The 15,986-nt window shown below is 46.8% G+C and overlaps 1 protein-coding gene across 14 annotated transcripts in view; it reads left to right on the top strand.

Moving 5' to 3' along the window:
- The first annotated feature begins 575 nt into the window (after window positions 1–575).
- The window catches only part of Ppip5k1 (diphosphoinositol pentakisphosphate kinase 1), a 45,121-nt gene continuing 29,710 nt past the window's right edge, over window positions 576–15,986 (top strand). For 5 of the 14 annotated variants that reach the window (XM_029536278.1, XM_029536277.1, XM_029536274.1 and 2 more), the window contains exons 1-18: window positions 828–871; window positions 5,216–5,307; window positions 5,573–5,747; window positions 6,068–6,263; window positions 6,612–6,702; window positions 6,956–7,041; window positions 7,367–7,521; window positions 7,647–7,748; window positions 8,549–8,710; window positions 8,807–8,928; window positions 12,441–12,542; window positions 12,795–12,881; window positions 12,982–13,057; window positions 13,161–13,270; window positions 13,366–13,448; window positions 13,999–14,130; window positions 14,307–14,428; window positions 14,970–15,152. In XM_029536278.1, the coding sequence (XP_029392138.1) occupies window positions 5,601–5,747; window positions 6,068–6,263; window positions 6,612–6,702; window positions 6,956–7,041; window positions 7,367–7,521; window positions 7,647–7,748; window positions 8,549–8,710; window positions 8,807–8,928; window positions 12,441–12,542; window positions 12,795–12,881; window positions 12,982–13,057; window positions 13,161–13,270; window positions 13,366–13,448; window positions 13,999–14,130; window positions 14,307–14,428; window positions 14,970–15,152 (1,956 nt within the window). In that variant the 5' untranslated portion in view covers window positions 828–871; window positions 5,216–5,307; window positions 5,573–5,600. Of the gene's footprint in view, window positions 605–823; window positions 872–5,132; window positions 5,308–5,572; window positions 5,748–6,067; window positions 6,264–6,611; window positions 6,703–6,955; window positions 7,042–7,366; window positions 7,522–7,646; window positions 7,749–8,536; window positions 8,711–8,806; window positions 8,929–12,440; window positions 12,543–12,794; window positions 12,882–12,981; window positions 13,058–13,160; window positions 13,271–13,365; window positions 13,449–13,998; window positions 14,131–14,306; window positions 14,429–14,969; window positions 15,153–15,986 lie in introns of those variants that run through there. The other 9 variants (XM_029536280.1, XM_029536279.1, XM_029536276.1 and 6 more) reach the window with 6 other exon arrangements.

Below are 15,986 nucleotides of genomic sequence, written 5' to 3'. Positions count from 1 at the left end.
TTTCAGATTCCAAGGCTAGAAAACAGAGAAGAAGCAAGATGTAGAGGCCAAATCCAGTTTTCTGGGTTTTCCTTGCCCACCGTTTTCTTGTATCTTTCACAAATTAGTTTCTTTATTCCTCCCCTTAACTTCTCCTATCTGCTTCTCTGTTTGTCTATGCGTTTGTCTCCAGCATCCCCAGCGATTCTCTGCTATGTCTATATTTTCAGCTTATGTCTATCTTTAATCACATTTTGTTTTGCTTTGCAGGAAAAAAAGACTCGGCCCTCCCCCCCTCCACCCAGGAGGTGCAACGTCACAAACTTTGCCTCTTCTCCCGGTGTCTCCATTCCACTAGTCTCCGGTTAGCCTTTCTAGAGACCGAGGTTGTGAACTGGCAGGCAGCTCAGTAGGAAATCAAGTGGCGAGCAGCATCAGGTTGCATTCCCCCGTGCGGCCACTAGGAGCCACCCTCCTCCATTCTGAGGCTCCGGCCAACGCAGCCTGACTGTTGCCGGTGCGCGCCCTCTGCGGATTGGCGGGACCGCAAAGAAGTCGCGCTTTGATTGGGCCGCTGTCAGGTGTCGCTGCCGGCAGGTTCGGCTGCGCGAATGGAGGGAGGCGGGTGAGTGCGGGCCGGGGGCGGTGGGGGAGTGGCTGGGGCTGGGGGCGGTATCGGGGAGGGTGGGCTCGGCGAGGGGCTCGGCCTGCGCTCGGGGCCGTGGGTAGTCCCGGGTGGGGACAGCTTCGGAGTGGCGCTGCCGGGAGGCCTCAATGTCAGCGTAGGGAGAGCGAGGCGGGGACGGCGGGGGCGGGCAGAAGCGAGTGCAGTCTGGATGGGAGGGCGGGATTCGTGACCCGGCGCCGAGAGAGAGAGAGGACGACCGAGGGGGTCAGTGGGAGAGCAGACGGGTGTGGAGGGGTCCGAGGGAGTAATGAGGAGAACCTGGGAAGATAGAAGGCTTGCAGGGACAGGGCTGGGGACTCTGGGAGGAGGAGAGGGGCTGGATTGCAGGGGAGGGGGCCGAGGTAGAGGGTCGTGCGCTCGAAGCCGTGGGAAGGAAGGTCCCGCGGGGCTGGATGCAGGGGAAGTGGGGGAAGGAACTGGCTGGCCAGGGGAGAGGGTCTGCTGAATGCTGGGGTTACTGTGGAGAGGAGGTGAACCTCCTGCAAGGCTAGTGTGAGGAAGGAACGGCCCTCGGGCGGTATAGGGGATCATTAAGTGTTTATCATTAACGGAAAGATGCTACCAAGTGTACCTTGGAGGCTGAAGCAAGAGATTCTGAGTTCAAGGCTATCTTGAGCTACATAGATTCTGTCTTTTTAAAAAAAAAAGTGTTAACAAGGGTGATGACTCATGTACAGGTTTGAAGTGTTGTTTACTTCTGGGAGTCACTGAGTGGGAAAATCGGCTGGACTCATTGCATTAATTGGTGATTAGGGTGCAGCAGTCAGGTGGGGAGTAGGGGAGTCAGTGAAGAGCCATTATCACAGATAGACGGGGAGAGAGGGCAAGATGAGTGAACTGATAGTGAGAAGAAGCAGCAGACTCGCGTCAGAATAAGGAATATGTCGGAAACATTAAAAACTTACCATAGGAAGGAAGTGGGAAGCAGGCAGTGTGGTTCACGCCTGTAATCCCAACACTTGGGGGACTGAGATTGAGGTCAGTCTGAGCTACGGAGTGAGACCTTGCCTCAAAATAACCAGTAAAAAAGAGGCGCACAGGCTTGGGGGTTCACTTTTGAAGGTGGCAACGTCTAATATTGGTAGTGGTGTGAGAAGTAAGTAGTTTTATTTACTATTGTTGGAGCCTCTCTCAAATGCAAGGTGATTCCAGAAGAGTAGAGAACTATGTACGTTCTCTCAATCCTAAGAGCTAAAGCAGTTACAGTTCATCCTTGCTGGGTACCCTTCTCTAGGTCTGATGTAGTATCAGTGTTCCCCTACATTGCCTCCTTGTTCTCCCCAGTGCCCCCCTCCTTTCCTTCCACGGTAAGACTGCCCTTTAGCCCAGTGTAGAATTCTTATGCAACAAAGTTTGGGGAGCCGATAAAGGGGAAAGAACACAGAAAGCAGAAAAGTGTTTTGGGGAGCATCACATTAAAACCTCTGCTTGTCCCAGAAGTGCCTCCACGGAAGCCCTGGCCCTGTCATAGCTATTCCTGTCAGGCTTCTATTTTTGCTTTGTTAACTTGGAATTTGGACCTTCATCTTCCTTCAGTCTATGTTTGAGAACAGACTTCTCCATCCTGTTATTTCCCATTACAGAGTTGTAATAGAATTCTGAGAATATGGCTGGATATTGTTTAAAACCAAAAACAAAACAACACAAAAAGCAGGGAAGACTCAGAGGGCAATGGGGTGAGGAATCTTAGACAAGAGGAGGACTCCTGCTCTAGAGAAGAACAAAGAATGTGGTGAAAATTCTAAGTGGGGAAGTCGTGAGATATCTTTGGGAATGCCACGGTTAGGTCACTGAAAGGGAATTCAAAGAAATGGTCGGTCAGTCAGGAGGCGTGCGTGTATGCAGGCTGCAGTGCATAACTGGAGAAGCTGGAGCTGAATAGAAGAATGTTCTGGGCGTGTGGTGGTTGAGCAATAGGCATCAGATGATGAAGACAGAGAAGACTGAGGTCTATATAAAGGTCATTTACAGTTCTCTAATCAAAGCTGCGACCCTATGGTCATGGAAGAATTTTAAATGAAAACACAGAGAGAAATTATTGAAGGCTTTGTAACTCTGTAGTTAATCAAGGAGTTCTTGACTTCGTTAGAGTTGTCAGTGTTTCTGAGAACTGCTGTGGGACATGGAAAATGTCTGTTGAGTGACTCCTTTTATCTTTGGAAAACAATAATAGTTGCTCATACTGTTACAATCCACTACTAGCAAATATTAGCCTTGTGTGTCTTTGCTTCAGATCGTTTGTGAGCTTTGAAAATAGGCATTTATTTATAAGTCAAGTTGTATAGGTGTCATGAGAAATTCTTACTGCCATTCTCTTTTCTTCAGAGGTAGCCACTGTTACAAATTAGGTATCTTTTCAGTCCATTTTTTAAAATGAGGTATTTATTTATTTTATTTATAGGAGTACACTGCCACTATTTTCAGACACCAGAAGAGGGCATCTGATCCCATTATAGATGATTGTGAGCCACTATGTGGTTACTAGGAATTGAACTCAGGACCTCTGGAAGGGCAGTCAGTGCTCTTAAGCACTGAGCCATTGCTTTGGCCCCTATTTTTATTTTGTATTGTTTTTCACACAGGTCTCACTGTGTAGTTTTGGCTGGCCTGGAACTCACAATGTAGACCAGGATAACTCTGAACTCACAGAGATCTCCTTGCTTTTTGCCTTCCAAGTTCAGAGATTAGATTACAATACCATGCTCGGATTCAGTGTACTTCTAAACTACTTCTAATTGGGGACTGGAAAATGGCTTAGTGATTAAGAGCACTGTTTGTTCTTTCAAAGGACCTGGGGTCTATTACCAGCACGTGGTGTCCTCTTCTGTCTACATGGGCACTACATAAATGTGTACATAAACACCTACAGGTAGAACACCTGTACATGTAAAACAAATGCTTAAAAACAACAACAAAAACCACCAGCAAACCTGTACTAATTGCCTTTGCAGTCATAAATAGCACATGGTGTTTATGCAAATGAATTGTGTTACATCCTTGTCAGTTTGAAGTCAGAACTGTTGTATCTAACATATGTTTGCTACATCTGTGTATGGAGCCACAGCACACTGTGGAGGTCAGAGGACAACCTGTGGGAGCCAGTTCTTTCTCCACTGTGTAGGTCCTAGATTCCAAACTCAGATTGTTAGGCTTGGCAGCAAGCGCCTCCATCTACTGATCTATCTTGCTGGCCCTCCTTCATTTTAAAAATTTAGTATTAGGTTTTTGCTATATCCTGCATTGTATTTTCCCATTCTTTTCCTTATGGCATCTGGAGATTTTTTTTTTTTGTGGGCTTTCTTTCTTTCTTTCTTTCTTTCTTTCTTTCTTTCTTTCTTTCTTTCTTCCTTCCTTCCTTCCTTCCTTTCTTTCTTTCTTTCTTTCTTTCTTTCTTTCTTTCTTTCTTTCTTTCTTTTTTTTTAGTTTGATATAGAAAAGAGAAGAATGGCTGGGCGTGGTGGCGCACACCTTTAATCTCAGCACTTGGGAGGCAGAGGCAGGCGGATTTCTGAGTTTGAGGCCAGCCTGGTCTACAGAGTGAGTTCCAGGACAGCCAGGGCTATACAGAGAAACCCTGTCTCAGAAAACCAAAAGAGAGAGAGAGAGAGAGAGAGAGAGAGAGAGAGAAAGGAAGGAAGAGAAGAGAAGAGAAGAGAAGAGAAGAGAAGAGAAGAGAAGAGAAGAGAAGAGAAGAGAAGAGAAGAATGTCCTTGTGTGCATTCGCCTGTGTAGGAGAGTCTTCGCCTGTGTAGGAGAGTCTTCCCATGGCAGTCTATCCCTCTTGGTGATGCTAACAGTTTGGACAGGATAGATCCTGAGATAGAATATACACTGTAGAATTCTTGTGGCATTCCTGTCGTCTGCTCATGAGTACCAGTGTAGCACCTTCCTGTCTAATAACCAGAAATGTCTCCTGACCGATGTACTCTTTCTGGTACAGCAAAGTCACTAGAGTTTCTATTAAAACTCTAGGTGCATGCGTGCAGAAGTGGAACCCCTACTTTTTCTGATCCGAATTCATAAGACAGTCTTACCAATATGACCTTAAGTAGGACTTTTCTCAATGTAGCTGCTGCTGTGGGGGACCTTGTCCTAGACCAGCACTGGTTTGGCAGTCCTAGAGGATAGTGGATGGACTGTTGACATTTCAGTTTGAGGATGGATTGAAAACTGATTTGTGGATGGTTATCTCAACCCCCCCAACCAGCACCAGACTTCTTTCCTTGAACTGATTCTGTGAATTTGGGTATCTGTCTGTTAAGGTGTTGGGGGTGAAGGAGAAAGTGATGCACAGATATTTACATTCTGATACAATGCTTCGGGTAGAGGGTGTCCTCAGTAAATGTTTGTTGAATTAACACCATGTTAATAATAATTAATGTGATAATGAAGATGGAGTTTAAAGGCAAAAGCCTCTGGGTTGTTACTTTCCTCTGCCCTTGGGTGAACCTTGGGTTCTAGCAGTGCTGAGGGGGTGGAGAGAGCTGGGAATATCGTGGAATAAATCCTGGGTTTGAAGTAAATGTCAGTCTAACCTTCTCTTGGTAGAAACCAACAGTAGCCTTCCTGGAAGAACTGTCTCTTCTCCTTGCTGCCTGGAGCTAACATTGTCTCCTGCTGGCAGGATCAGCGCCAGCACTGTAAGGCTTAAGCTGCTGATCCTCTTACCAGTTCTTGGCTGGGGTTGGGTAAACAGGGGAGGAAAGACGTCATGGCTTCCCTCTTACTCCTCTTTAGTCCTGTCAAGTCACATAGTTTCCTTTCTTGTTGGTCCCTTCCATGGCTTTGTTTCTGTTCCCTCTTGCACCCTTGTAGTTCCCTCTAGGTGTCTAGCTCCCTGTACCCTATCCCTGCCCCCTGTAAGGGAGCTTGGATTCTACGCTAATAGGGGGCCGTCTTTTGCAGAGCGGGATGAGTGGGTGTTCCGGTGGGGATGTGGTCCTTGACGGCCAATGAGGACGAGAGCACTACGGCCCACTTCTTCCTTGGAGCTGGAGATGAGGGGTTGGGCACCTGTGGACTAGGCATGAGGACAGAAGAGAGTGACAGTGAACTCCTTGAGGACGAGGAGGATGAGGTGGTAAGTCTAGGCAGAGGGACGTGGCTTGGTGACGGGGCCCCTGTTGTAACAGGCTCTCTCCTGCCTTGGGGGAGGGTCAGTAGATCTTGTTGGGTTGCCGCTCTGAAACCCTTCCTCAAATGCCCCTCCTCCTTTTGTCTTATGGTCACCACTTCTTCTTTTGAAGAAGTACTTTTTCTATAGTGTTTCTTCTGTGGTAGCCATCCTTTATCCCTTAGGTCCAAAGTCCTGACAAGAGACTGCCCTTGAAAGATGTGTGACAATGTTGGAGGTGACATAGATGGGAATCTGGAATTCTTGATAGTACTTCTTTTCTGTAGCCCCCAGAACCTCAAATTATTGTTGGCATCTGTGCCATGACCAAGAAATCCAAGTCCAAGCCAATGACCCAAATCCTAGAGCGACTCTGCAGATTTGACTACCTGACTGTTGTCATCCTGGGAGAAGATGTGATCCTAAATGAACCTGTGGAGAACTGGCCGTCCTGCCACTGCCTCATCTCTTTCCACTCCAAAGGTTAGGGACTGGGAAGGATGAATGGCGGTGGGCATGGAACCCTTGCAATACCATTAGTAAGAGGTCGTTGTCCTCTCAACACACAGGAGAGCAGTGAAGAGGAGTTCGCCTCCTGTCTCAGGGTTTGTTGAGTGTGGCTTAAGGCCCATGCTGCAGCCTCACAGGGTGACTGCAGGACACTTAGGTTGTGGTTAGATTTGGATCTCTAGGAGGATCCTCCATTAAATTGGATTAATTTTTCCTGATGGATGTCCTAGACTTGAGGAGCTGGGCCAGTAAGCGCTGGGCGGGGTGTGTGGAGGAGCTCAGTGGTAGCTGCTGGCTCTCCCGTTTCCCCCTCCATTACAGGCTTTCCTCTGGACAAAGCTGTGGCTTACTCCAAGCTTCGAAACCCCTTCCTTATCAATGACCTGGCCATGCAGTATTACATCCAAGATAGGTATGACTTCCTGCAGGCCAGAGGGGTGGGTGGCCCTGAAGTGCCCATTTTAGGGAGCCTATTCTGGGATGATCAGAGTCAAACAAATATGTTTCTTTTCTTTTCTTTTCCTTTTCTTTCTTTTTTTTTCTTTCTTTTTTTCTTTTTTATCATATCCTATTGAGTTCTGGTTCCCTGTGCAAATAAAATCCCTAGCCTCTCCCCTTAGGAAGCCCTACTTTTCCTACCTGGCTAATTTATTTGGGGATGACAGGAGGGAGGTGTACCGGATCCTACAGGAGGAAGGTATTGATCTGCCACGATATGCTGTCCTCAACCGTGACCCCGCCTGTCCTGAGGGTGAGTACCTGGCTGTGTCTGATTGTTCCCTGCTTGATATTCATGATTTAGCCCAGTATTTGTCCTTTAAACATCTCCTGTATACATATCTGTGTAGGCCTTTGACTGTTGGATTATAAGTAGACTCGTGGGTCTTTAGACAGAGCCTTTGAACTGTTATATAGATATTATTATATCTAAATAACATAAGTAAGCATCGGCATATCTGTTATAGGACATGGTCATAAAAACTTAAAGGTTATATAGATTAAAACCCCAGGGAAGTAGGAGTTGGAAATACTTTCCAACCTTAGGCCCCGAGATCGATCACACGCCCATCTTTCAGAGTGCAGCCTGATAGAAGGTGAAGACCAGGTGGAGGTTAATGGAGCTGTTTTTCCCAAGCCTTTTGTGGAGAAGCCAGTGAGTGCAGAGGACCACAATGTTTACATCTACTACCCCAGCTCTGCTGGAGGAGGAAGCCAGCGCCTCTTCCGTAAGGTGGGGAGATATTTTAGAATCTGGGAAGTCGAAGAACAGAATGCGGTTGTTGGGAAAGGAGAAGGGATTTGTGGATAAAGCCTGGAGATTTAGACAATATTGTTCCCCTTCTTTTCCTCCTAAAGATCGGCAGCCGGAGCAGCGTGTACTCTCCTGAGAGCAGTGTGCGGAAGACAGGATCATACATCTATGAGGAGTTCATGCCGACAGATGGCACAGATGTCAAGGTTATGGTGGATGCAGAGATTTAAGATGTCACGAGTGTCAGGGTGGGAGTGAGGTGGCTGGAGGCCTGTGTGAGTGGGGGTTTTGAGGATAGAACAGGATTTCAGTTGGCTTTAGTACTCAAGTAAAGATAACAAGTGAGATAGAGATGTTCTCATTTTCACTTTCAGAGCAAGAGCAAGGTGCCACAGTAAATCATATAAAGTTGGTAAATTATTAGTTTATTAGGGCTAGACACTACAGCTAGAGTCCTAAGGAGAAATAAGACTCAGTACCAAAAATATCAGTCTCTTTATTCTTTTTTTAAAATGTCTTATTACATTTATTATTTGTGTGTGTGTGTGTGTGTGTGTGTGTGTGTGTGTGCACGTGTGCACCATAGCATGCATGTGGAGTCAGAGGGCAACTTAAAGGAGTCACTCCTCTCCTTCACCCATCTGCTCCTTGGCAATCACACTCCAGTCATCAGGCTTGTCAACACACATCTTTAACTGCTAACCCCATTCTTTGTATTCTTAATGTTTAGAGGGGTTTTTGTTTGTTTTGTTTTTGTTTTGAGACAGGGTCTCACTATGTAGCCCTGGCTGACCTAGACCTTGCTGTGTAGAGCAGGTTGGCATTGAACTCACAAAGAACTTCCTGCCTCTGCCACCTGAGCTGGGATTACAGGCGGGGGCCACCACTCTTGGCTGAGCAGAGTTTCATTTTTGATTCTGGACTAGTCTACAGACCTTGTGCTCATACTGTCTTCTCATATACAGGGTGAGCTGTGGGCATACTCAGTGGTGCTATGTACCTGCAGGTGTACACAGTGGGGCCAGATTATGCCCACGCCGAAGCTAGAAAGTCTCCAGCCTTGGATGGGAAGGTTGAACGAGACAGTGAGGGGAAAGAGGTTCGATATCCAGTCATGTTGACCGCCATGGAAAAGCTGGTGGCCAGGAAGGTCTGCGTAGCTTTTAAGGTAAGGTTGGGCTCATCAGACTGTGGGATGGAAGAAAGAAGCAGGAGCAGGGTCTGAGAGCTACCTCTGAATCCCCTTGCCTTTGTGCTTTTGCAGCAAACAGTTTGTGGATTTGACCTTCTTCGTGCCAACGGTCACTCTTTTGTGTGTGACGTCAATGGCTTTAGCTTTGTCAAGAACTCAATGAAGTACTATGATGACTGTGCCAAGATTCTGGGGTAAGCGACACAGTAGTCTAGAGCACGGGTTATAGGATTGGGGAACTTCCTCTGTGTAAACCGTGCCTGTTGTCCCAGCACGAGGCAGGTGGAAGCAGGATAATCAGCAGTTGAGGGTCACCCTCAGCTCCATGGCAAGTTTGAAGCTATCCTGGAATATAGAAGACTGTATATATAAATAAATACATAAAGCTTTTGCTTTATTTTAAATGTTTTAAAGTGATTCAAGAGTCAATAAAGAAAAAGGAGGCAGGATGCCTCGGCCCCTTGCTCCCTCAGCACTGCACTCCTCAGAGATGACCACTGCTAACAGTGGTGGCTGTCGCAGATCGCCTTTCTTTCCCATGTGTAAATAACTATATTTAGTTTACTGACTATGATAATACTATGACTTTGCTTTTGAAATAGTCTGCAATACCTAAACCATTCTAAAAATAAGGAATGATAACTGTAGTGAACATCCATAGTCATGGTGGTTCTAACCAAGGACTGTCTAGCCCAAGAAATGCACTGTTAGGTGAGGTATGGTGGCACACACCTTTAATCCCTGTTCTCAGGAGCCAGAGGCAAGTGGCTCTCTGTGAGCTCCAGGTCAGCCTGATCTACATCATGAATTCCAGGCCAGTCAGAGCTATATCAAAAAAGAAAGGAAGGAAAGAAGGAAAAAAAATTCAGTGAAGGGCAACAAGATGGCTGAGAGGATACAGTGCACGCTATACACAGCTAGCTGTGTGAATTGACTCCTGGGACCTGTGTCAAGATGGAAGGAAATAACCAGCTCCACAAGTGTGTCTTCTGACCTCCACACATGCGCCATGACAGATGTACCCACATACACACCATGCATACTTATGTACATAATAATTAATGAAAAAAAACCCTCATACTATTAAGAGTTGGGCTGGGTGTGGTGGCACATGCCTTTAATCCCAGCACTCTGGAGGCAGAGGCACGTGGATCTCTGGATCTCTGTGAGCTCCAGGCCAGCCTGGTCTACAGAGTGAGTTCCATGTCAGTCAGGATATATAGAAAGACCCCACCTCAAAAACGAAAACAAAAACAACCAACCAACAAACGACCTAAGACAAAACAAACAGAAGAGTTAGGTATGATCGTGCACACCTGCAGTCAGCACTTGCTAGGCTAAGGCTAAGGTAGAATGGCTGCCACAAGTCTGAGGCTAGCTTAGGCTACAGAGTGAGACCCTGTCTTAAAGCAAAACAAAAATAGGCTGTGGTGGTGCACACATATAACCCCAGCATTCAGGAGACTGAGACAGGAGAACTTCAAGTATGAGGCAGGCCTATGCTACATAGCAAGACCCTGTCTGAATGAAAGCAGAAGATACAGCTTAATAGAACACTTGCTTGAAGCCCTGGGTTCAGTCCCCAGCCCCTCACAAACGCAGTGGTAGTACATTCTCTCGAGTCCCAGCATTTGGAAGGTGATGGTGGTGTGGGGGAGAGGAACTAGAAATTTAAGTTCAAGATTGAGAACATGGCTCAGTTCAGACAGTGAATCGCTTGCTGTGTGAGTGTGAAGACCCAAGTTTAGATCCCCAGTGCTCATGTAAATGTTGGGAGCAGCCTGTAATTCCAGCATAAAGAGACAAAGTTGAGATGATCCAAGGGGCTCACCGGCCCTCCAGTCTAAATGATTGGTGAGCTCCAGCTCAGCCAATGAAAGATCCTGCTTTAGAACATAAGGTACAGAGTGATCAAAGAAGACACCTGGCCTCTGGCCTCCACCAACACACACAGACTGGTGTATACATTTGTACACATAGATATACCTACCTACACAAATACACATGCAAAATAGACGTCTAAGGTCAACTGCTACATAGTGAGTTTGAGACTAGCCTGGGCTACATGTTAAAACAGTACACTATTAAGAATATGTGAGGGGGCTGGAGAGATGGCTCAGGGGTTAAGAGCACTGACTGCTCTTCCAGGGGTCCTGAGTTTAATTCCCAGCAACCACATGGTGGCTCACAACCATCTGCAGTGGAGGTCCAGTGCCCTCTTCTGGTGTGCCTGAAGACAGCAACAGTATACTCACATACATAAAATAAATAAATCTTAAAAAAAAAAAAAGTGTGTGAATGTTGGGTGTGATGGCCTGTGGTGTTAATGGCAGCAGAGGTAGGAGATCTCTGTGAGTTCCAGGCCAGCCGGTGCTACACAGTAAGACTGTCTGAAAAAGAGCATGTGAGAGGTGGAGATGTGGACCACATGGCAGTAAGCCTGATGACCTGAGCACTATCCCTGGAGCCATGTTTAAACTGAAGGAGAGAACTGACACTGAAAGGTGTCCTCTGACCACCCGTGCCCATGCACACGTCTCACACACACACACACACACACACACACACACCACACACACACATATACACACACGCCCACACATACACACACCACACACATGCCCATACACACATACACATTACATACACTCATGCCCACACATACACGTCACACACACGCCACACACATGCCCCCCCACGCATATATTCACAAAGTTAATAATTAATTAAAAAATTTCAAGCTGGATTTGGTAGTACACACTTATAATTCCAGCTCTAGGGAGGCAGAGGCAGGCAAATCTCCCTCTTCAATGGTAGCCTGTTCTACATAGTAAGTTTCAACACAGCCATGGGTACATAGTGAGACTGTTTCCAAAAAGTTTTTTTTTTTTTCACACATGTATTAGAAAAACAAAAGAAGGGCTAGAGAGGACTGCTGCTGCAGGGGACCTGGCTTAGGTTCCCAGCACCCACAAGGTGGCTCACAACCATCCACAGTTCTACTTCTAGGGAATCAGATGCCCTCTTTGGAGTTCTGTGGGTAATGGGCACCAATGGAGGCTAAACACTCACAAAGTAAGATAAACTTAAAATGAAAGAAAGAAGAATATGAGAGTTGGGCCTGGCTGTGCATGTCTGTAATCCCAACACTGGGATTGTAGGAGGTAGAATTAAGAGACTCAAGAGTTTAAGGCTAGCCTAGTGAGGTAGAGGAAACCTGAGCTACATGAGATCCTGTCTGAAAACAAAAATAAAGAAAAGAAAAAAAGAATAATGTTGAGCCGGGAGGTGGCACATGCCTTTAATCCCAGCATTTGGGAGGCAGAGGCAGGCAGATTTCTGAGTTCAAGGCCAGCCTGGTCTACAGAGTGAGTTCTAGGACAGCCAGGGTTATACAGAGAAACCCTGTCTCGAAAAAAACAAAAACAAACAAACAAACAAAAGAATAAAGTTGAACTCCCTGTCTAGTACTGAGGATAGCTTGCTCATCATTGCTGTGCATTTATTTCTACCTTAAATGGGGTATTTGTTTGGATGTTTCAGAGTTTATAGTAATGCTTTTTTTGCTGCATGATTGTATATGTTTGTGTGAGGGGGGAATGGGGAGGGGGGAGAGAGAGGGAGAAGGAGGGAGAGACAGACAGAGGAATCTGCCATGCAATCGCTCATTCATTTTCATTCATCCGAGTTATGTTCCACCTTCTAGGAACACTATTATGCGGGAGCTTGCCCCACAGTTCCAGATACCGTGGTCCATCCCCACAGAAGCTGAGGACATTCCCATTGTCCCTACCACATCTGGCACTATGTAAGCAAACGTTAAAATATGTAGTAGCCTGCATAAAATTTGGGATTCTTTGAAGCCAGACCAGTTCTTTCCTGTCGTTGACTGTCTGAGCAGTAGAGCCTGGGCCTTTGGTTAAGGTGCTTCAACTCCACCACTGAATCTGGCCACAGACCCCTGTTCCTCTGTTCTCTGATGTCGCTTGTAGAATGGGATGCTAGGAGTGGGTTGGGGTTTGGGGTGGGAGGGTGTCTCTGAGGACACTCCCGATCTTAGGATGGAACTCCGTTGTGTCATCGCCATCATCCGTCATGGAGATAGAACCCCAAAGCAGAAGATGAAGATGGAGGTGACGCACCCGAGGTAGGAAGGACGTCCCAGTTCAGATGGAGAGTTCTTTATGAGGGAGAATGGGGTGGAGCACATGTCCCAAAAGGGCTTATTTTTCTTTTTACTTCTTCAGGTTTTTTGCTCTATTTGAAAAACATGGTGGATATAAGACGGGAAAATTAAAACTTAAGCGGCCGGAGCAGCTCCAGGTGAGGTGGAGGTCTGATCAGGAGCTCTAGACTAAGAAGAAAGAGAAGGTATAGGACTGATGAGAGATGACCCTCCGACGACACCCCCTGCGGTCTCCTCTAGGAGGTGCTGGACATTACGAGGCTGTTGTTGGCAGAGCTGGAGAAGGAGCCGGAAGCAGAGATTGAGGAGAAGACGGGGAAGCTGGAACAGCTGAAGTCCGTGCTGGAGATGTGAGAGGGGACAGCAGAGGGGGATGTAGCAGCGGCGACCTACTAACATGACCTGAGGTACTGGGTAGAGAGTAACCTGCAGCTGCTCCCTGCAGGTACGGTCACTTCTCAGGTATTAATCGGAAGGTGCAGTTGACCTACTACCCCCACGGAGTGAAAGCCTCGAACGAGGGGCAAGGTGAGCACTCCTTTCCGTTTTCATCACCATGAGCTTCTTCCTCCTCCTCCTCCCCTCCCTCCTCCTCTCTCTCCTTTTCTCCTTCCTCTTCTTTTCTCTCCACTCCTCCTCCTCCTTTTCTCTTTAAATGTTTAAATTACATTTGTTTATTCAGGGGTGGGTGGGACACAGGTGCCACTGAGCAGTGTGGATCAAGGAGGCTCAGTTCTTTCTTTCTACTGTGTTGGTCCAGAAGCTGGAGCTTGGGTGGTTAAGCTTGATGGCAAATGCCTTTACATCTGATCTACCTCACCAGCTTTTTTTCTTTTTTAAGGATGTAATCTTTCTATGTAACCCAGGCTGATCTCAAATTCCCAGCAATCCTCCTGCCTTCATCTCCTAAGAGATAGGATTCCAGGCATTTGTCCCCATACCTGGTTTTCAGATCTCTTATTCTTGACCTTATGGATGGTCTCTGCACTTACCAATGTTCTTCTCAGAAGCTGGAATGCTTGCGTGTTCCCACCATTATCCTTAGAGAAGGCTTACTCACTGGGCCTCCTTCCCTCAGGTCTGCAGAGAGAGCCACTGGCACCCTCTCTCTTGCTGGTGCTGAAGTGGGGTGGAGAGCTGACACCCGATGGCCGTGTTCAGGCCGAGGAGCTGGGGCGAGCTTTCCGTTGCATGTATCCCGGAGGCCAGGGTAAGTCTTGGAGCATGAAACCCAGTAAGGCCGGGATAAGATAGAATGAGATGTGGGGATGGGGGTGAGGGTGGGGTGGGGGTGGGGGTGGGGAGGCAGCTGAGGGAGGAGCTGCCATGAGGATACCAAAGGGGAAATTTGTGACATTCTATGCGTGGACTCCCCCTGTGCTCCAGGTGACTATGCCGGCTTCCCTGGCTGTGGGCTGCTTCGTCTCCATAGTACTTTCCGTCATGACCTCAAGATCTACGCCTCTGATGAGGGCCGCGTCCAGATGACTGCTGCTGCCTTTGCAAAGGTAAATCCTACAGTTCTTCTTCTTTTTTTTTTTTTATTGTGATCTTTTTTTTTTTTCCCTTTTTTTAAAATTAGATATTTTCTTTATTTACATTTCAAATGTTATGCCCTTTCCTAAAACCCCTTATCTCTCCCCCAATCCCTACTTACCAACCTACCCACTCCTGACTCCTGGCTTTGGCATTCCCCTACACTGGAGCATGGAGCCTTCTCTTCCACCGTCCCAGTGTCTATAGTAGAGAAAGTTGGGAGGCTAGATGGGAAATGTGAAGTGCCGGTGTACCAGTTCGGAGAGGTTTGTTTCCATCCTGCTGAGAATGGTGTGCATCAGCCTAGTCAGGCCAGCTCTCCACTCCATGTCTGCATGTGGCTCTGTAGGCTGGTTCAGAGGTTTGTTTGCGTGCCCCCACCCCTGTCCTACTGAGAATGGTGGGCATTGGATCGGCCTCTTTGGCCAGCTCTCCACTCCATACCTGCATGCGGCTTTCTAGGCTGGGACGTCAGCAGGAAGAGGAGTTAATAGACCTGTGCTTCCCTTCCAGGGCCTCTTAGCTCTAGAAGGGGAGCTTACACCCATTTTGGTACAAATGGTGAAGAGTGCCAACATGAATGGCCTACTGGACAGTGACAGTGACTCCCTGAGCAGCTGCCAGCACCGTGTGAAGGCGCGACTGCACCACATTCTGCAGCAGGATGCTCCCTTTGGCCCCGAGGACTATGACCAGGTCACACTCTCCTCCTCTCCATGCCCCAACTACATTGCAACCCAACTCCTAAAATTCTAAGTAATAGTACCTACTATATGCCACTCTTTTAGAGTATTTATCTATAGTATTTTGTTTAATCCTTACAGCAACCCTTTCATATCCACAGTTTGCATTATCTACAAGTTCAAAAATGAAAAGTATTTTATAAGTTTGGCATCGGAGTTCATTTGGCAGCTAGACCTATCACAAGACTATTTAGAATCCTTATTTATCACACTCATTGTGAATCTCATACATTTTGTTGCATAAACATTAATGTGTTTGAGTGTGCTCTAGGCCTTGCTAGAGGTATCATATGCCATGTGGATTATGCCTTATGCACTGTTTTAAATCTTGTAATCTAAAAAAATAAAAATAAAAATACTTAGTTCTGGAACAGCTGACCTTGGGTCTTGGGATTGGAGGAATGTTTCAATGATTGAAGTAAAAACTTCCTCTGGGATTATGACCTAGAACAACCAGTTCATTGCCTCACTGTCTTGGGCTCACCTGGCCTTAGTGAGGTTTTCCTGAAGTTGTCCAGTGTTGACTGTGGCTAGAATGATCTGGAGGCTTGACTGCTCTCTGAGATGGCGGGCTCTCTTCTCCATATTCTCTCTGCTGTTGCAGGACTCGTTCCCTTCAAAGGTTTTTTCATTTGATATGTCTATCTCAGTTTCCCAAGGTGAAGCTTAGGGTTTGCCCAAAGCAGCAGCAGCTTCTTCTTCTTCTTCTTCTTCTTCTTCTTCTTCTTCTTCTTCTTCTTCTTCTTCTTCTTCTTCTTCTTCTTCTTCTTCTTCTTCTTCTTCTTCT

Source organism: Mus pahari, chromosome 3 (genome assembly GCF_900095145.1).
Source record: "Mus pahari chromosome 3, PAHARI_EIJ_v1.1, whole genome shotgun sequence".
NCBI classification, from domain to species: domain Eukaryota; kingdom Metazoa; phylum Chordata; class Mammalia; order Rodentia; family Muridae; genus Mus; species Mus pahari.
The sequence above is the reverse complement of the archived record's forward strand: the minus strand, read 5'-3'. Positions and strand labels throughout refer to the sequence as shown.